This window comes from Balaenoptera musculus, chromosome 9 (assembly GCF_009873245.2).
Source record: "Balaenoptera musculus isolate JJ_BM4_2016_0621 chromosome 9, mBalMus1.pri.v3, whole genome shotgun sequence".
Lineage (NCBI taxonomy): Eukaryota > Metazoa > Chordata > Mammalia > Artiodactyla > Balaenopteridae > Balaenoptera > Balaenoptera musculus.
In genome coordinates this window covers 47398234-47419780 of record NC_045793.1, presented here as the reverse complement: position 1 = coordinate 47419780, position 21547 = coordinate 47398234, and the positions used below count along the sequence as shown (strand labels likewise).

At 43.1% G+C, this 21547-nt stretch overlaps 1 protein-coding gene across 4 annotated transcripts in view; it reads left to right on the top strand.

Annotated features, from left to right (window-relative positions):
• Positions 1 to 19967, top strand: part of MTURN (maturin, neural progenitor differentiation regulator homolog) — a 29478-nt gene extending 9511 nt beyond the window's left edge. Inside the window, exons 2-4 of one of the 4 annotated variants that reach the window (XR_005021172.1) lie at positions 721 to 843; positions 14598 to 14759; positions 16162 to 19967. Coding sequence is in view for 3 of the 4 variants with exons in the window: in XM_036863087.1 (XP_036718982.1) it covers positions 721 to 843; positions 14598 to 14693; positions 16162 to 16242 (300 nt within the window). In the remaining variant the exon portion in view is untranslated. Of the gene's footprint in view, positions 1 to 720; positions 844 to 14597 lie in introns of all 4 variants that reach the window. The other 3 variants (XM_036863087.1, XM_036863089.1, XM_036863088.1) reach the window with 3 other exon arrangements.
• The last annotated feature ends 1580 nt before the right edge of the window (positions 19968 to 21547 follow it).

Genomic DNA, 21547 nt, shown 5'->3' with positions numbered 1-21547 from the left:
ACTAGCCTAGTCTTAAAGATGTGCTAAAATGGATATCCTCATTTGGGGGAAAAAAAAACCCACTTGTCTAGCCCTAAGAAAAAATAAAACCTAAATCAGTCTCCTCTTGGTGCGTGTTAACATTGCAAGGTGTTGCTTGGGTACGATGCCCTCTTAAAGCATTTTAAGGGAAGGTAGGCTTTCAGAAAGCCTTTGTTTCCTGGTGACTTAGTGATGACTTTTCTGTGTGTTCTCCTGAATTCATTTCATCTTGAAGTAAATTTACCATCACAGGCTAATCTGGGTAAAGAATATCTCCAAGTAAGCAGTTACAAGCTATGCCTAATTCATCCTTCAGCCTTTCTCCTTCCTTTCTCCTTTCTCCTTCCTCCTGTTTTAAAACCACCCATAGCTGGCACCAGAAGGGGGGCGGTGGAAATCATGGGTAGGGGAATATTGATCCCAATGCCGCTTTTACTACGTATGAGCAGATTTGATGGAAAATTGAGCAGGTGAGATTATGGACCAGAAGCATGGGGGGTTTCTGCAGGGTATGCGTTTTCTGATCTCCTTCAATGCAAACAAATCAAGAATGACTATATGGATTTTACTCTGGAATGGAGGCCTTCCTCAAATTCATGTAATTAAAGAAAAAAAATCTTCTTGGCTTTGTGTATTTCAAACTGAGTATAATGACTGTCTGTCTTTGTTTTCTCCTTTCCCTTGCCGGCGGGCATGTAGCACGTGTGGAGTGAGAGCGAGGACTGCCTGCCTTTTTTGCAGCTAGCACAGGATTACATCTCCTCCTGCGGCAAGAAGACGCTCCATGAAGTCTTGGAAAAAGTCTTCAAGTCTTTCAGACCTGTAGGTGCCTGCTTGGCTTCTAAAGCCATCTTGTTGTCTCCATTGATTGTGCTTTGAATAACATGGATTGTGGGGAAAGTGGGCAAAACCTGGGGTGACTAATTGTTTTTCTCTTGTCTGCCCTGTGGCTTAAAGATAGCAGCTAGTGGAGGGAGGCTGAGGGCGGAGAGGGAGGGGGAAACGGGATGCGACACAGCTGTTTGTTGCAGGGATGATGGTTATTTCTAGCATCACTTGAGTTAAGAATCTCTGATTGGGTGGGAAGCAAACAGAGCCTTTATGAGACAACTGAGTATTCTGGTTCTCATCCAGTAGACTTAAAACCAAAATGCTTGGAAGTGCTATGGAGGTTCTCTTATGGTAGGAAATTGCCAGAAGGCTATATAAAGGATGTACCTCCATGTTGATGGATATGGAGAAGGAGGAAATTGGATAGTTGTTGTGTTCTTTTCTCTTTTTATGAAGTCTCTTATAGAGAGCTTGCTTTCCCCCAACCCCCTTAGGATTTAGGAATCTGTATGTCTATGGTTAGCTGACAGTTTGTTTCATTATAACTGAAAAACATGTAAAATGAATACTCACCCCTAATTGGAAGACTACGTCTCTCTTTATTTTTATTGGAAGAGAAAGTCAGATTACGTGACACGTGCCCCAAGTTCAATTCCCTGCCCACCATAAATACTCTACATGTTCAGTGTTATTTGCTCTAGGATTTCTTTTTTTTTTTTTTTTTTTTTTTTTTCATTTTTCAAATCTTTTAAAATAGTGTCTACTTCTTTCCTGGAATTTTCAAACTTGTCTTTCGCTTCTCTGAACATGGTAGGCTTGGCTGCATAAGAGACTGTCAGATATTCCAGTATTTCAAGGTTTGGGAGTCTGTTTTGTCAGCTTTTGTTACCACTGGTTCACCGTCCTGGTATCTTGTTTCTTTGCGTGTTGGATTATCTCTGCGTGCTTGAAAATTTGTATATTTGTATTTGCAAATTTATATATAGGGGTATATTGAGGCCTAAGATGATGGTACTTTCCTCCAGAGAGGATTTTTATTTGCTTCTGCCAGGGCTGGAGGGGCCCTGTCGGTCAGAGACCACCCTCAATCAGTTTGAGACTTGTGGTTCTTAGAACTCTCCAGGTGATGGACAGTCAGGTTGCAGGCCTGGTTTATTCTGGTTCATCCTTGTTCTGAGAGCAGCCTCAGTCTGTTCAGGCTGATAGAACAAAATACCATAGACTAGGTGGCTTATAAACAAAAATTTATTTCTCATTGTTCTAGAGGCTGGAAGTCTGAGATTAGAGTGCCAGCAGATCTGGTATCTAGTGAGGGCCCACTTCCTAGACAGATGGCCATCTTTTCACTTGAACTTCACATGGTGGAAGGAGAGAGAGAGAGCCCCAGGGCCTCTTTTATAAGGGCACTAGGCCATTTATAAGGGCTCTACCTTCATGACCTAATCACCTCTCATAGGGCCCACCTTCTAATACCATCACCTCGAAGGTCAGGATTTCAACATATGAATTTGGAGGGGGGAACACAAATACTCAGACCATAGCATAGGCTTTTGGGGTCCTAGCCTAAAGTGAGGATGGTTTATAACAGTTTGCTCCTTTGAAAGGCCCTGGGTTTGACTTTGGTCTCCCTAGCTCTTAGAGTAGGCCAAGAATGCAGTAGAAGTTTCTTCCAGGTCAGCAAATGTCCTTAGGACAAAAGCAGCTTTTTTTGATAGGTTTACCTCTCTGGGTGCTAATTCTCAATGTATTTAAGAAGGCATTTTTCATATTGAATCCAGATTTTTTAGTTCTCTTTGCAAGAATTTGTCCCGATCACTATCACTTAATCCATCATTATAAAAAGTGGAATTTCAAGTGGCTTTTGTCACTTTATCTGACTTGTATCATTTGTCCAACCAGTTCTTTTTGTTGTTGTTGTTTGTTAATTTTCTAAGCCTGTTTGGCTTATTCAAAATAGATTTTTGACTTAATGATACTGGTCTATCCCACTTCCATTCATTCAAGATGTATTTACTGAGTACCCAGTAGGCACTTGGCACTCTTTACTGCTCTGTTCCTAGCAGTTGAACTAGACAGATGAAAATCTTAGACCTCACAGAGCTTATATTCTAGTGGCAGAGAGATAAGATAAATGAGTACAACATAAGATAAATGAGTACAGCACATAATGTGTTAGTGACAAGTGCAGAGGAGAAAAAAAAACATGAGTCAGGGAAAGGGGGTGAGAAGTGTCAGAGGCACTGACAATTTTGATTAGGGGAGCAGGGAAGGCTTCACTGAGGAGGTAGTGTGAGTAAAACTTGAAGTGAGATGTGAGCCATGAGGAGAGCTACAGGAAGAGCTTTCCAGGTAGAGAGAACAGCAAATATGACCACAGAGGGAGAGAAAACCAGTGTTCAGAGAACAAGGAGGGGCTGCTGCGGCCTGAGTTGGGGGGGAGGGGAGGAGCATCGAGAGATGAGTCCGAGGAACCTCAGGGGCTTGCAGGTCACAGAAGGACTTGGGCTTTTTCTCCTGTGTGCTGGGGAGCCGCTGGGGGGGTTTAAACGCAGGAGGGATCTGCTGAGTAGAGAACAGGCTGTGCGGGGGAGCGTGGGAGCAGGGAGCCCAGTGAGGGGGCTGTTGCTTTCCTCCAGGCGAGGCCATCGGTCTTGGACCAGGATGATCACAGTGAAGGTGGAAGAAAGGGGCTGATTCTGGAGATGCCTGAAGGTAGACCCAGCCGGACTTGCTGATGGGTTGGAAGTGTGGTGTGGGAAAAAGAAGGCATGGATGACTCCAGAGGTCCTCATCTACTCAGTGAAGGGAATGGTGTTCCTTGACTGAGGTGGGTGAGGCTGCAGGAGGAAAGTTTGGGGGTGGGACTATCAAGAGCTCGGTTATGGACACGTCAGTGTTTGAAATACCTGTTAGACATCCAACTAGAGATATCAAGGCAAACAAAATTTTTTAAAAAAATTGGTCCCCTCAAATCTCAACCCCCCCAGACTATCTAATTGGCAAATGATACTCACTGTGCAGCTGGTTTCCTCAGGGGGTTCCACTCATTAGCCTGCCACCTGATTCTCTGTATGTGGCTGTCATCTGGGGTGGCAAGCAACAGACTACCTGCAGAGTGGGCTTACCTGCAGAAGGTGAGCGCCCACCAGGACTCCTTTTGCCATCTTGCTTTACCAAGTCTATGGCTGTATTTCAGCAACCAGGCCGCCACATGTAAATGGAAAAAACTGCAGTCCAAAAAATCCAGATGCACAACTAAAAGCGATTGACTTGGTTGAATACTTTCTTTCAGATCAAGCTGCTTTGTGTCATGGAGACACACAGATTTCATTTAACGCCGTTGAGCTTCCAGAGTTCATTTCTAAAGCAGAGCCTTCCGCCACAGTGGGCAGGGCTGGTGCTCCCAAGGCGGGGCCTTCACCTGGCACGGCGCCCCCTTTGGTGGGGAAGCTGTCACGTGCTGGGCACTCTGGCTGGGTCTTTTTGCCTTCGGGAGAGGCTGGAGGCCTTCTCAGGACTAGTGAGGGTGAAATGCACGCAAGCTTTGGGTTTCTCTCAGTCAGGATGTGCCCCAGATCGGATGAGAAGGGAGTGTTACAGACCCAGGTGAAGGACTGCTGGAGATCGGTGGGGAAGCTTTTACCCTCTCCCTCTCCACTGAAGAGTGTATTTCTTCCCACTGGTATTTATCTGTTTTATATAAAGGAGCTCTGGATTTAGAAATAAGACCCAGGAAAGGGGTTGTAGCTGAAAGTATTTGTTGAAGTAACACATACCCAAATGCTACAAGGTTATCACGCAGGTAAGCTTGAGCACCTCATTCCCTGAAAATTTTTGATAATCTGATCAATCTGTGTAGCTCCTTTTTGTTTCTAGTTGGGGAAACCACAGAAGGAATATTTTTGCCTTCATCTTAGAACAGCCTCATTCATGGCTTTGAATTCTTGCTTTACCTTGGCCAGCCCGTTGCCAGCCCCTACCCTGTGTAGTCTCTCCAGAAGGATAAGGACCTTTCTGTTGACAGCCTTCTGCTGCCTTTTGGGGCATCAGTCAAGCAGGGTCAGTTAACTTTGCTGAAGCCCACGCGTGCCTGCCTGCACGGGCCAGAGAGTGGAGTCATCTTCTGGCCGTCCCCGGCGATCCTGCCCGCAAGGCTCAGCGTGCCACAGTAGCACTCTCTACCCTTGGACATTGCAATTTTGTAGACTGTGTGCTTTTCCTCCCCTTTCTGTTTGCCTTCTCCCCCCGTTTCTGTTTGCCTTCCCCCCACTGAAACAATCGATATCACAAAGTCCATGCCCTACCAAAGAAATCGGTTGTTCGATTTGACAAGAAAAAAATAATTATTCTTTTTCTTATTCACCATGTTACTCCTCCTCATTTTTCTCTATCTCTTCATCACATGATCAACAAAATGTATGATCATCTGCTATTTGCCAAAGCACCGCCTTGGAGAGTAAGAGGCAGGGCAGGGTGCCTAGTCCTTGCGCTCAAGGAGCTGGCTTTCTGGTAGGAGACAGAGCCACAAAAACGTACAGAGAAACTCCAGGTTACAAAACCGAGCATTTATTTTGGTCTAGACACTCTGCTAGGTACGGTGCAAAAGAGTTCCATTCCCTGCTCTGCTTACTCCGATCTGCTGGTTCTCTGGGGAAGTGTTTCCTGACAGGATGTCAGTGAGTGTGCACCGACCACAGGGTGTTGGTTGTGGTCCCTTTACCTAGTTATGCAGAATCAGGTTACTACAGTGATGAGGAACCCAAGCTCTGGGGGCAGGCTGCCTGGATTCAAATCCCAGTTCTGTCACTTGCTGGCTGTGTGACCTCAGGCAAGTTACTTGACCTTGCTGTTTCTCAGTTTTTTCATTTGTAAAAGTAGGAAACAAATGATGATAGTTACCTTAGGATTGCTACGAAGATTAAATGACACGATTCTTGATTCTTGTTGGGGACTTAGTGCAGCGCACGGCACAGAGGATAAGCATTGAGTAAATGCTGGCATTGACACAGACGGGATGGGGACACTCGGCAAAATACTGTTGAGAAGTGAGCTCAGTAGTGAAAGCTTTCATAGGACCCTTAGGTTTTTGATGGAGGAAGAAAACAATTTGCTAAGTGATTTCAACACACGCTTAACAGAAGAGTCTGGCTAAGATAAGGGATTTTAAAGGGGCAGTGTTGGGGTATTATTGCCAAAAGTTTATCGACACTTGTTTTGGCGAAATAATAATCATCCATTCAGTACCTGATCCATACAACTCACTGGGTTTGAGGCTAGTGCCACAAGGGGGACGAATGGATGCTCCTGTCCCCCAGAGGGACATACGACCAAAGAGCCTCTGGTGACAGGGTTATGGGTGATATTTATTTTCGCTTCTGAATTTTCTAAATTTTCCATGATGTCACAGAAAACATTTATAATCAGGAACTATGTTGTGTTTTTTTAAAAAAACTGCCTTATCTACTATGTGTCAGAAGGACTGGGAATATCAGATGTGAGTGGGCTCATCGAGGAACAAAGTGCTGGCAGTGGCTTCACGAGGAGGGGGGACTTGAAAGGGCGAGATCTGGACAATGTTGGAGCAGGAGGAGGGCCGGCCAAGAAGAAAGACCAGGAAGGCCCATCTTGGCCCCTTAGCTCAGAGAACCTTAGAGATGTCCCTGGGTGGGGCAAGGTGGCTTAGCCCTGGCCTGGCCGGCTCCCAGCCCGTGTTGTTCAGCCTTAGTGCCCCCATCTTTAAAATGGGGGTCATACATGTTTCTGTGTCTTGTGGATGCATGGGGAGCTTCCAAATCAGAACACAGAGGGCTGTCAAAGCCCAGCCACCCCACTGAGGTTTGTTTCAATTTCCAGCTCATAACTGCTGTTAGGAAATGCTTGTTGGGTGGATATGCGGCTCCATGGATGCAGCGGGGCAGCTTCCTTCCTGGACTGACCCATATTCTGCTCCACTCCAGGGGCCTCCTGGCTTCTACCTAGTTTTTTTTTTTTCCCTCCTGCTGGAATGTCATATCCAAATGGTACATGTGTGCAAATGACAGCGCTGTCGTTGCCATCTGTGAGCAGGAGGGTTTATCCATGTCCTGGCACCCGTAATGGCTTCGGAGACACCTGTCACTAGCCTTGATCAATGCGAATTGGAGAATCGTTGGAGTCCTACATTTTTTTTGTTTAAGTGGCCCTGGATTGACAGTCGCCAGTCATCACATGATTGAGTTAGATAATGAAATAGTGGTTATGGGTCTAAATAATGCTGGCCATGCCATTCATTTTTTCCCTCCATGTTTTTATATCTTTTATTTAGTGATGATTAACAGTCCTTCCTCCCCTCCACCCCCCCACTAGAAAACAGTTCACAAAAGAAGAGAGAACTTACCATTTCCAAGTTAGCTGCAAAACCAAAATTAATCTTTGCCTTTCAGTTCTCTCAAAGCTTTACTCTATTCTCCTGGAGTATTACTCCTCCTCTTACTAGCACTGTGGACATTAGGGTCATGAGGCACCTCTTGCTATGACGATTTTCTGTGCTGTTTTGGTTGTTGTTCTTTTTTTTTTTTTTTTAGATTGGGGTACAGTTGTTTTACAATGTTGTGTTATTTTCCACTGTACAGCGAAGTGAAGTAGAGTTCCCTGTGCCATACAGCAGGTTCTCATTGTTGCTTTGATGGCCCTACCTGGAGTGAGAGCCTGTGCTTCCCCAGGTTTTCTCACTCTGATTGACCCTGGTCCCCTGCCTGGGGTTGCTGTGTGACTCCATGTTTTTTTCTCTTGAGAAACAGAGATCCTTCCACCAGAAAAATTCCCTTAATTCTGTCTTACTGGCATGAGCAAGATTGGTTGTTGTTGTGTTTTTTTTGCCACTAGTGGCTGGAGAGCCAGGGATTATACCCCACAGGAAAACCCATTGTGACCCAGAAAAAGTTCAATTCTTGCTTCTACTCTTCTAGTCTGGTCAAGAGTCTGGAAGAAGAGAGAGAATCCACTTGTGGGAAGCTGCCCCAGTTGGTCAGAAAGTCTGGTAGGAAAGATTATGCACAAGTGTGGATTTTAATAAAAACACATTGAATTAATACAACATTGTAAATAAACTATACTTCAGTAAAAAATATTGATAAGAAAACAAAAAAAACCCCACTACATCCAAAAAAAAAACCAAAACAAAACCACACACACACACACTGAATGTTGACAATTTAAGTTTATCATGGCATTTGTTTTTTGCTCATATGGTGAACATTCAAACCCTTGTCTTTTGTAGAATGTGCGATAGCCCCTAAAATAAGAGGATACCTATTACTCTTGCTCATTTGGGTCTTACATCAGTCTTGCCACCTACCCCCCCCCCCTTTTTTTTTTCTCTCTATTATTGAAAAGACAGACTGACCAGGATCCCATCAGAGGTTTCTTGGTACCACCAGCATCATGGATCATTAAGATAAATCATGACCAATTCCCCAAATACTTTAGGGTCTCAATACTCAGAGTGTGGTTTCTGGACCAGCAGTATCCCCGTCACCGGGGAGCTTGTTAGGAAAGCAGAATCTCAGATCCCACCTGAGACCCACTGACTCAGAATCTACATTTTAGGTAGATCCTGGGTGAGTCATACACAGCAAAGTGTGAGAAATGCTGCTTCAAAGAATCCTCTGGAAGGAGCTTACAGGAACCTCTAAAGCCACAAGGCACTTACTGGAAGCCCCAAAAGCCTAGCTGGTTGCCTGTGCTCTCTAGGGCCTAGATACTATCTCCCCTTCTTTTATAAAGACACTCTAGCCCAAGTGTTTGAGTGAGTGCCACCTTCAGAGACAGCAGATGCTAAGTGCCAACTGAATAGAGCCTCAACTAGTTTATAACACTTTCAAAAAGACCTGGAGTTAGTCCTACAGAAAACTGATACTCTCTTGGGTCTGAAGAGCTTTAATTCTCAAGGGTTGGCGTCTCTACCCACCAGGTACAACCCTGTTAGGATGGGTGGGCCCCAGTAGTTCTTATGTGATCAGAGACTGTTCTGAAGAAGCAAGACCCTGGGAATGCCAACACTGTTGTCCAGAGTGATCATAAAGATTTTTTCCTGTCAACTGAAAAAAAAATTTACTGAAGTAAGAACGAATGACTCTAAGTTTCAGGAGCAATTTAAATATACTTGACAGGATTTCTTGGCCTGTCTCCTTTCCCTTATAAGAGTGTGTGGGTGCAGTAAAAGCAAGGACTCAGGATTCTTCCCAGTCTGTTTATACTCCTGTTTCTGATATGAATTCTTGACTGTTAAAAATTTGGATCCAGAAATTAAATTTTTTTTTCCAATCTGGCTATTCAATCTATTCTTTTTTTTCCGCTCCAGTTTTATTGCGATATAATTGACATACAGCACTGTATAAGTTTTTGGCATAATAATTTGACTAACATACATCATGAAATGATGATCACAGTAAGTTTAGTGAATATCCATGGTCTTATATAGATACAAAATTAAAGAAATAGGAAAAAAAACACCTTTTTTTCCTTGTGATGAGAACTCTTAGGATTTACTCTCAACAACTTTTTTTTTTTTGGCTGCGTTGGGTCTTTGTTGCTACGTGCAGGCTTTCTCTAGTTGTGGCGAGCAGGGGCTACTCTTCGTTGCAGTGCGCGGGCTTCTTATTGTGGTGGCTTCTCTTGTTGCAGAGCACGGGCTCTAGGCACATGGGCTTCAGTAGTTGTGGCACGTGGGCTCAGTAGTTGTGGCTCACGGGCTCAGTAGTTGTGGCGCACAGGCTTAGTTGCTCCATGGCATGTGGGATCTTCCTGGACCAGGGCTCGAACCTATGGCCCCTGCATTGGCAGGCAGATTCTTAACCACTGTGCCACCAGGGAAGCCCCTCTTAACAACTTTCTTATACAGCATACAGCAATGTTAATTATATTTATCATGATGTAAATTATATCCCTAGTACTTATTTAAGTTATAACTGGAAGTTAGTCCTTTTTTGACTGCCTTCAGCCAATTTTCCCTCCCCTCACCCCTGCCTCTGGTAACCCAGAAGTTAGACTTACCTACCATAAATGAGAATGGAGAAAGAAGTGGGAATGCTAGATTATTACATATCTGTATGATGTCCTTTGGAATCCCAGGCAAATTCTAGCTCTTGTGCTTTTTCTGTTTTCCTCCTCATGCTTCCAAATTGTACGTACTCATAAATGTTGATATTAACATTGCATATTGAATTTTTTTAAGTGTATTACCGAGTAGAAAACACTGAAGGCTCCAGCTATAGGAGCAGCATGGACAGCTGGAAGGATATCTCCCAGGTAGCCTGGCGGTTAGGCGTGCAATGTCTACAACCTGCTGGCCTGGCTTTGAATCCTGCTCTGATGCTTACTGGGCAACTCTGGGCAAATTTACTCAACATCATCAGATCTTCTTTGTGAAAGGGAGATAATAATAGTACCTACCCCATAGGGTTATTATGAGGACCAAAGGAATTAATGTACAGAAAAGCTGCTTATACAGTGCCTAGCAGATAGTAACTTAACCAATATAAACTATTATTATTGAATCCGAAGTGTGACAAAATTGGTTGGTTCAATGGAATGTAAGCCTGAGAATCTAATGCAGAGGCTGATAGAACTGAGTTTCTTAGTTCTCTTCCTACTTCCTACAGTACTAATTAACAATGAGGCAGTCCAGAAGCAAGCCCAGCAGAAGAGAGAGGAAGAAGCAGGGTCTGGAGACAGTCTACTGATGCAGCAGTAACTCGCCTTGAATAATTGAACTGGCTGTGCTTTAAAATGAGAAGCAAGATAATATAATGTAATTAGATAATTCACATAAGACTCTACAGTTTGCAGACCATGGCCCCATGCACTTTCTCATTGAATCTCCATAGTTTCTCTGGAGTAGAGCAGGTGTCATGGTTCCCACTTTACAGAGAAGGACACTGAGGCTCAGCAAAGGCAGTGGTCCCCAACTAGAGCCCTGGCTTCCCGATGCGAGGTCCAGTGCCATTTCCACACAGCCTCTCAACCAATCTTCAGATTCTCCGCTAAGGTGCCTTAAACGTCCTGACAGCCATTGAGAGCTGCTTCTCTTCTCTCTCCCTCCTTTAAGGACAGGGGGAGAGCAGCTCTCAAATTAGCATCTGAAGATTTCCTGCCAAAGGGAAGGGCCTCCCATGTGGCTGATGCTACAGACCTAGAACTATGTGCTTTGGATTCACATCAAGGTAAGGTACAGAGCTAGGAAGAGGAGAGAGGGGAAGGGTTTCACGCTTGGCTTGCTGGAACCTCTTCTACCAAGCCACCCTAAGCTGAGGAGAGGGTGGGTGTTAAGGGGTACCTACAGTTCGAATCCATGTGAATTATCTAAACGTATTATGAAAAAGAATAATCAATGGCATGTCACTTTAGGACAAGATGGCAAATATGTGGATGCATGCCTCAACTGCGCCCCCTGTACCCATGACAGCCATTGCTAACTGACCAGGATCTTTCCCACTGAGCCTCAGAATCCTGCTGAACCCAAGGCTCCAGGCATCCAGTCAGATTTGTTAACTGAGAGGAAACCCACTGACCATTCCTCTTTGAAGGAGCATCCCTTCAGTGCAATGAGGAGTTACATTTACTATTGAATTAATGCATCTTCTTTTGGCATTTAGGTGATTCTGGAGTTCTTGGTAGTGGCAAAAATATATTTTATCAACTATTTAAATGTTACCACTCTTCTGATACTTTCACCTTGCTGTGTCATCTAGCAGCTCTTGAAATAAACTTGAACACCAAAATATTAGTCATCTGTGTTCATTGTAACCAGCCATTTTTTTCCCTCTTTAGAGGCAAACTTTACGTTTTATTCCACCCACTAAGATGTGGAAGGGAGACAGTAGTAGGGGAAAGGGGCTTTTCCCTTCTCCCCAGCACACACGAGATTGGTGCAGACTATGCGATTGGTGCAGACTATGCGAACAAGCTGAGATGCGCCCCTCCTGCCCCTCCCCCCAGTCAGCAGTGTCTCTGAGACAGCTGTAGCCCTGAGCTCTAAGGGGAAGGCACGTGCCTGCAGTTGGCCGTGGTGCCTTGGCAGGCCACGTGCATCATATGACCCATAATGCCTGGCAGATGATTTTGTCCCGAGCGTGTTCAGAGGACTCTCTGAGACCTGCAAGAGTTGTGGTCTGAGAACTTCAGAGTAAAGGTGTTATTTTGATCAGGACTCTGCTTACCCTTTCCTCCTGTAAGCCTTTGGGAGGGAATGGAAAGTGGGGGTGGGGGTGGGTGGCAGGGCCCTGGGAAGCAATGCAGAGTAAATGGAATGGTCCATCTCACTTTGTCCTAATGCAGTCAGTGTTTGGATCGTAGGGCCATTCAGTGAAGTTGCCTGAAAATGGCCAACCAAGGGGCTACCATGTGAGAAAGCTTCATCAAAATGCTGTGGGTCGGCATCCCTGTGATGGCAGACAAGGCCAAGATGCCTGCAGCCGTCCTGCCAGCACCAGGGCGTTCGTCCATATTGATCAGGCCCAGCAAAGGGCCCTCACGGTTTCTATCCCAGGACCAGACAGTGTTCTAAGAAAATGTTTACTGTGTATTTATTGTGAATTTCCCTGATGATCATTATAGAGCATTTGGAAAATACAAAACGATAAAAAGGAAAAAATTTACCCATAATCACATCGCCTAAAAAAGTACTCTTAAAATTTGGATATATTTCACTGAAGTCTTTTTTTCTATGCATTTGTGTATACTTTTTAAAAAATTTGTATGATAATGAAAATGCAATTTTCATCACGTTCTTTTTACACACATGAGCACATTTTTTATATCATTAAATTCAAAAATGGTATTTTAAGTGGATATGTAAGATTCCATTTTATGGATGTACCATAATTTATTTAACCGTTTTGTTGAACATTTCAGTAGTCTCTATATTTTTATATGTGTGTTACGAATAATAGCAGCATGCATTTTTAGAGAAGAAGATGTAGAGGAGAATAGATTTTTAACATCTTGATGAGATAGTCAGCACTGTTCATTGTACCACTGCTGACAGCCCAGATATGTGTGTGTGTGCATAGATGTTATGTCTTTGTGTATACATGGATGATACTTAAAAGTAGAGAATCTCCAGGCTCTCCAGTAAAACCTAGTCCTTTGGGCACCAATCCATTGTACGATTGACACTTCCATCTAATAAGCTTATGAAAATAATTATAGAGGTAGCTGACTCCCATGAGAAATCCATAGCTACTGTGCTAATTCCTGTTAAGTGCTGTTGAACTTTTTTTATTGAAGTATAGTTGATTTACAATATTATATTAATTTCAAGTGTATAACATAGTGATTCAGTATTTTTATAGATTATACTCCATTTAAAGTTATTACAAAACAGTGGCTATATTACCCTGTGCTATACAATATATTCTTGTTGCTTATTTATTTTACACATAGTAGTTTGTATCTTTGAGTCCCCTACCCTTATCCCTATTTTGCCCCTCCCTCCTTCCCTCTCCCCACTGGTCACCACGAGTTTGTTCTATATATCTGTGAGTCTTTTTCTGTTTTGTTATATGCATTCATTTGTTTTATTTTTTAGATTCCACATATAAGTAATAACAGAGTATTTGTCTTTGTCTGACTTATTTCACTAAGCATAATACACTCTAGGTCCATCCACGTTGTTGCAAATGGCAGAATTTCATTCTTTTTTATGGCTGAGTAATAATCCACTGTGTGTGTGTGTGTGTGTGTGTGTGTGTGTGTTTGTGGTGTGTAACTCACATCTTCTTTATCTAGTCATCTGTTGATGGAAACTTAGTTTACTTCCATATCTTGGCTATTGTAAATAATGCTGCTATGAACATTGGGGGTACATGTATCTTTTTGAATTAGTGTTCTTGTTTTCTTGAGATATATACCCAGGAGCAGAATTGCCGGGTCATATGGTAGTTCTGTTTTTAATTTTTTGAGGAACCTCCATACTGTTTTCCATAGTGGCTACACCAATTTACAGTCCCACCAACAGTGTAGGAGGGCTCCCTTTTCTCCACACCCTCTCCAACATTTACTATTCGTAGACTTTTTGGTAATAGCTATTCTGAAGTTTGAGGTGATATCTCATTGTGGTTTTGATCTGCATTTCTCTCATATTAGTGATGTTGAGCATCTTTTCATGTGCCTGTTGGCCATCTGTATTTCTTCTTTGGAAAGATGTCTATTCAGGTCTTCTGCCTGTTTTTTGATTGGGTGGTTTTTTTGATATTGAGTTGTATGAGTTGTTTATATATTTTGGATATTAACCCCTTATCAGTCATATCATTTGCAAATATTTCTCCTGTTCAGTAGGTTGTCTTTTCATTTTGTCAGTGATTTCCTTTTCTGTGAAAAAGCTTTTAGTTCCATTAGGTCCCATTTGTTTATTTTTGCTTTTCTTTCTTTTGCCTTAGGAGACATATCCAAAAAAATATTGCTACGATTTATGTCAAAGAGTGTCCTGTCTGTGTTCTCTCCTAGGAGTTTTATGGTTTCTGGTCTTAAATTTAGGTCTTTAATCCATTTTGAGTTTATTTTTGTATATGGTGTGAGGAAGTGTTCTAATCTCATTCTTTTACATGGAGCTGTCTAGTTTTCCTAGCACCACTTATTGAATAGATTGTCTTTTCTCCACAGTATATTCTTGCCCCCTTTGTTGAATTTGGATCAGATGCCTTTGGTTGTCTTCCTGCCTGTGGGCCATTTGGCACTCACAGCTGCTTCTCTTCTCTCCCCTGTAGTTACTGGGGCTTCCGGATGCAGATGACGACGCATTTGAAGAGTACAGTGCGGACGTGGAAGAGGAGGAGCCAGAGGCGGACCACCCCCAAATGGGGGTCAGTCAGCAGTAGACTTCCAAGGGCTCCCACCTGAGAAGGAAAGTGGGCCCTGTGGTACCCGAGGTGGGGTCACAAGCTCCTGGGTTAGCATTTTGCAATAGCACTTCGAAACAGGACGTCTGACTCCCAGCATCCAAATTAAAATGAAATACCTTTTTAACGACCGCACGATATCTGGGATGAGCTTTGCTCAGAAGTGACCTGAATTTTACTCCCGTTTCAGTGGGTCTCTATGGAGTTGTCTCGGTAGCCTTTGCCATTTTGAATTTAGAGTCCATTTTGCGGCTGACTGTTCTCTCTTGAGTTTATGTTGGAGAACTAACATTTGCTGACTCAAAAGTAGAGAACTCTGAATGTATTAAGGATATGTTTTGAGTCATCACAGGTGACATTATTGAGAGAAAGCATGGCAGAGAAGAAATGCAGTCTGCACTTTTTATGTACCTTTTAAGTGTATGAAAATGGAAGGTTTTGCTTATAAAGCATGAGTTTTAATATCTAGTCATTAAACTGCACAAGTGCAAATACAAGGGCAGAAAAGGAGAATTACTTAGTTTTGGATTAAGAGGGTAAGAGAGGCAAAGAAGCCTTTGTTTAAGTGTTCTGCCATTACTGAGTTACCTAGATATATAGCAACTGGTTCATGGTTAGGAAGAAACATTATTTGCATGTTCAGTTATTTTAAAACATGCTGATTCCAAAGCCACTTTTAAAGTCTAATAGTGGAGAATATAAATGGGGTGACATAAATTATTGATTTCTTTAAAATGTTTATAAGCCACCCCACATATGAAATGAAACATTTACCTTCTCTCTTTATAACAAGATGGCAACTTGTTAAATCATGAAAACATCCCAAATCCAAGTGCCACTTAAACTTTGAAGCCATAGATGAATTTAATAGGAAAATAAACCAGGATAAATTTTTTAAAAAATATGATGGAATCCTTCTTTACTTTCTTAATCTGACTTTTATTCTTCAAAAAAAAGTCAAGAAAGGATCCCACTGTATAATTTATTTAAAAATTGTAATCAAGTGCTTTGAGGAACCTAACTGCAGTGAAGTTTTAAAGTGGTATGAAGGTGGGAATCTTTTAATCGTGGGTTAGCTTGGTTCAGAAGGGAAGTTTTAATGATCAAATATTCAGACAACTCACAGAAACAACTACTATCATAACTGGAAATACTGCTGTCATCATTTAGCAACACACGCTGAGGGGGGAAATTCTTTGCAATGCTAACATGGAATTATTTAAAACATTCATTTTGCTTAGACCCTTCTGCATCTCTGGTTCTAATAAAAGATGCAGAATGCCTCTTTTACAACACTTGACTAAACATAACATCTGGGGTGGAATTGTTTTTAACATGCACACACATGCCTGTTGGGTTGTCAAAATTTTAGATTAAAAAAAATAAAGCAGCAGAGGCCACAGAGTTTACGGGAGTCTTGTATATCTTCCAGGCATGTCGGTGTAAACCTGATTATCTCAACGTTTTCTGTTTAATTGATTGGTGCCGTGAGGAGTACAGCTGCTCGTGGTAAAACGGTGTCCTACAGTTTTAAGTCATCGGGTAAAATAATTTCGTGGTTTCCATCCGTGCTTCAGTACCCATGTTTTTTTCGTTTCTTGGAAAAACATATTAAAGGTTAACTTCAAGTGAAATGAATTTCCTTTGGAGTAGCCTGTTAACAAAACAAACCTTGGGGTTTTATCCAGTGGGGCAAGCGGATTCCGTGCTTTGCTCCCTTGCCTGTGTTCTGATTGGCTCTGAACCTGAGCACAGGTGATTGGGAGCTATGCCTCCCGTAGGTAGAGCCCACGTCTGTAAGCTCCGTGTTCACACAGTAGTCTGAAAGAATGACTTCTGCCGCCGAAATGAAGAAGCTTGACTGGCTTGCTCCATTCAAAGGTAAACTGGAATTTTGTACGTAGAGGGTTAAAATCTAAATTTACATACGTTTGAAAATGGAATGGACATATAAAATGTATTTTATGAAAAAAGTGTTTAGGCTTTGACCAAATGCATTGTGGTATTATTATGTGAATGTTTTCTGTTTATAAAAATTGAGCTGAGACAGACTCAGCCATTCAGTGGGCCGAGGAGAAATCTGGCCTTTGTTCTGCCCCAGGGGTAGGAAAGAACATCGCTGTGTGTTACTTATTTTCAAGGCAAAACCCCAAAGGGCCTCGCGAATCGGATTGTTTCCTCTAAAGCTTCGTTTTCTCTGATTGTGCGCATCCCGGCCAGTGCATGCTGACACACATGCACACGTACACACTCACCTGCGCTGTGGATTCTCTGTTTGGGTCGTGGGCGGCATCAGAGCTGGCTCAGTGCAGAGCTTCACCTGGCCGCTCAGGGACGCAGGCAGCCTGTGGTTCTCGTTATGGAAGTGGTTCCCTGGCTAGACGAGTTCCGACTCGCACAAACATGTAAATGCACCTACAGAGAGGCAGTGTGGTGCCACAGGAGAAGCGTAGACCCAGGAGTTAGGAGAGAGACCTGGGTTTAGTCCTGGCTCTGCCAGTGACCACGTACTTGCCCTTGGACAGGTCACTTAACTCGCCTGAAGAAAGGGGTGTTGGCCCTTCCTGCTTCAACCACTGTCCTTCCTTAACTGCCTTACTATGTGTGTGTGTATGAAGAGCAGCAATCAAGGAAACTTTTCGAGAAATGCGAAGGAAATGCATTTTGAATCTTGCTGTCCTTAGGATCCTGGCCACAGGATGACCTTAGAACATGTTTGTGTTGGTCTTTGAGTGTTGAAACCCCCTCGGGTCTGATGCTGAGGGGCTGATGAGATTCTGTCCTTAGATGAGAGGGTAAAGGGGGGCCCCGGAGATATGGAAAGCATATCAATACTTGTCCCAGTTGGCTGCTGTGCCATGGAAGGTGTGGATTTGCCTGTGCTCTGACAGACTGGGGCTTTGGAATTTGGGTAAGTTTAACTTAGCTGAGACGGGGAATTCGCATGAAGAATAGCTGGAAGAGAGTGAGAGATGAGTACTTTGTTGCCGTGTCATCCAGTAGAGAGAAAGAGAAGTAACAGAGAGAAAGTGACTGAGTGTGAGTGTGTGTGTGTGTGTGTGTGTGTGTGAATAGGGGAATGGTTGATTGCTTGTTGATCACTGTGGGCTAGCTGTGAAGTCACGCCTGTGATAATGTTCCAAAACCTTGGTCCCAGGTTTGAGTGAATCACAGAGACATTTTTCTAGTGGCTACCTGGTTACTTTCCCTGCCTGATAATCATACCAAGGAGACTTCGAGGAGTCGGAGAGCAGATTCTGGAGGGAGGTGAGACCCCACAGTATGCCTGCCAACACCATGGACAGTACGGTGTCCACTCAAGTCTCCCAGGCTCCCAGCAACACAGTGCTTTTTTCCCCCATGCCTAGAACATGAAAAGTCTCTAATTTAGGAATTCTCCTTGTGTCCTGGTGCCAGAATTGAGGTTTCCAGTGTCCTTAAGTGAAAACCCCTCTCCTCTCGTAGTCACTGTGTTTCCACATAGGAGCAGAAACCTTTCCCTAGCACAAGTACATGTCTAAATATTGCTTCTGTTTCATAAGAGCACAAAGTATATGGACCTAGGAGAGCTGTGATACTAGAGCATCATTGGAATTTATATTTTAGGAATCTGCCTCATATTAAAATATACAAGTTGGGAAGCTGTGGTATGAACAGATCTTATTTCTCCTGGTTTGTGAGACACATAGGAATAGGCAGGACTTAACCTGGGGTAGGAGGAGATGAGTAAGGTAGAATGGGAGAGTTAGGGTCTGATTTTTTACATAAATATAAAGGCAAGAGGCAGTTATCATATAAAATACAAGAGAACTGTTGTCCTGGCTATCTCACCAGGATCCTGCTTTCCTCAAAGGGACTGCTTGCATGTTGAGAGGCAAGGCCTCTGTCGGGGGTGGCTTTGTGGCTTTAAAAATGCCCCCCAGCCAAGGAGACAATGGGTGTCTTGCAAATCTGGTGGAGTTCTGTTCCTCACTAAACCAGCTGCCAGAGAAGCCTGTATTTCCAAAGTGCTGACAGATCTGAAAGGGGCTCCAATCACCTGGCAGGCAGAACGGGAACCAAACTTGACCTCGCTGTCAGCTGCAGAGGAGGCTGCAGATCAGGAATGCCCCAGCCGGCCAGAGGGCAGAGCCCACCTACTCCACCACGCTTCCGGGTTGTAAAAGAGCACAATTAAAACTCCAGTGGATCACAGATCCCTCTTCCCTCTAGTGAGTGTTAACTCCAAAGAGATGTCATTGCCTGATTGCTTAGTCTTCAGATGATCAGAGAAGCCTCAAATTTTTTTGAATTAAAAACTAATCCTCTTCCATAAAGACACAAGCAGTTATCTTGGTTTGGTGATACCAGGTATGGCATGAAAGGCTGAAGTCTTTTAGATTTTATACAGAATAATTCTCAGACGTGCCAGAATGCCGGTAGCCACTGGTATCCGTGGCAACGTGGTGTCCATGGTAAAATATCTATAGCTCGTGTTCATTGGGCAAATTGTTAAATAATGTGTTGTCTTTGGTATTTTTATTTAAATTTGGATTACAAAAATAGAGGACCTATGAGCATTTCACGTTGTAGAAAGTCTACTTAAAGCACGGTATGGCTGAATAGGCCCAAGTAGTTAAAATCAGGCAGCAGGCCACATACAAATAAACATTTAATTTTCTGAGAACTGTGTATTCAAGTTATTCAGTACCACAGAGAGAGCTGACAGTCTGTTCCTTGTAAAACTGCCTTTGCCTGTTTTTTTTTCTTTTTTGTTTCTTCAGATTCATTTTTTACTTTAAGTACCTCCTGATAGCTAGGCAGATAAGATACAGAGCAGTACTCTGTACAAATGTCAGCTTTTTAGAGGAGAAAGTAAGTCATCAGTTCTAGGGAAAACCTGAAACTATCTGTGAACCAGTCTTAATTTGTGTAAGAGAGCAAAGTTTAGTATCTCCATAAGAAGCAAAAGCAAGGAATGGTTTGGGGGTTTTGTTTTTTAGGTGAGAAATGTTTCATGCAGGGTGTCTCTGCTTTCTTTGCCTTTATATTTCCTTTCAAAGAAATCTCTTGTAAATGACAAAACTGTGAAATGGGTTGCCAAAAATCGTTGCCCTTCATTAGATGCTTCAGCAGTGTAAACGCGAAATTGAACCCTGTGCACACCTGCTCCTTCCACTCTCCCCGGAGGGTGAGGATCTCATCCAACGATGTAATTACCATACGCTTGCTATTAAAGAGCCTTCCGAACTCCGCTGCTATTTGCCTCTTGTTTACTTTCTCCACCACGTTTGGTCCTAAAGGACGCCTAACTTGCTATAAAGGAGGACCGGGAATAGGGACCATCAGCCAGCTTTGTGGTTACTGATGTTGGAGCCTGGCTGTGGGGGGGTGGGGAGGGAGGAGTGATTACAAGAACCACTGATATGGTTCAGATGTTAATAATTGATGTATTTGGAGACATTAAACCTGGTGTTTAGTAATTTTCCACTCTTCCTTCGAACTTTAGATTTTTTCCCGTCCTAGTTAGGAATCCTTCATGGCACCAATTAGAAACCTGTGGTCGTTCTACGATGACATGACACCATTTCCCATTACTTTCCGCCCAATTGTTATTCAGAAACAATGGCATTTAAAAAATAAGTCTGGAGGTTGGTGCTAAGTCCCATTATTTGATCAAGAGCAATTTTCTTTCCCCAAATGAATAGGTCTCCAAAGATTGTTAAATTAGATTTGCAAGTGCCTTAATAGGCACAGCCTAGAGGCTCTTGTGTGTGTTTCAGGTAACTTAATTCGTGCTTCCTTGTTTTCGACATAGGTGTTGTCAGAGATTGTACTGAGTGGTCGGCTGTGTGCAAGCATTCCAGACCTCACTCAGTGTAAGATTCTGACCTCAGCGGGCGGTGACATGGTCTTCCCCAGACAAAGGCTTTCTTACAAGAGAACTCCTTTGTTACTGTTAGTTGAGCGCTCTCACAGATAGACTTTTTTTTTTTTTTAACTTTGTATTTTATATTGGAGTATAGTTGATTAACAGTGTTGTGTTAGTTTCTGTTGTACACACTGCTGTATTTAAAATGGATAACCAACAAGGACTTACTGTATAGCACAGGGAGCTCTGCTCAACATTATGTAACAACCTAAATGGGCAAAGAATTTGAAACAGATAGACTTTTAAAAATGTAAGCTGGCTCCTCTATCTGAGTGCAGGGACTGGTGTTGGAAAGAGCCACTTTCCCCTTTGCAGTGAATCTTTCTCAGATTGGTTCCCGGGGTTCAAGGATCTAGCCCAGTCTCCTCCCTGACTGGCTGTGTGATCACAGGCTTGTCACCAGCTCCCCCTCGCCCCCTGCCCCATCTTTGTTTCCTCATCTGTAAAAATAAGAGTGTGGACTCATTTCCAAGTTCCCTCCAGGCACTAGCATTGTAGGAATGTATCTTGGCTAGTGAGATTAGGGCAGGTGGGAAGCAAAGTTTATAAGGAAAATACTGTCTCAGGAAACGAGGGCTGGGCGACTGACATTGACCTATCTTGTCTAAGGTCCCTTTTAGAAATAAAGACCCCAAAAGAGAGGGATTAATAGACAGAGCACAGAGGATTTTCAGGGATTTTTAGTAGGGAAACTACTCTATGTGATACTGTAATGGTGAACACATATTATAAATGTGTCCAAACCCATAGGATGTACAACACCAAGTGTGAACTATAATGTAAATTATGGACTCTGGGTGATAAGATGTGTCATCGTAGGCTCATCAGTTGTAACAAATGCATCACTACATGGGGGATGTTGAAATGGGAGATGCATGTGTGTGGGCTGGGGCTAAATGGGAAATCT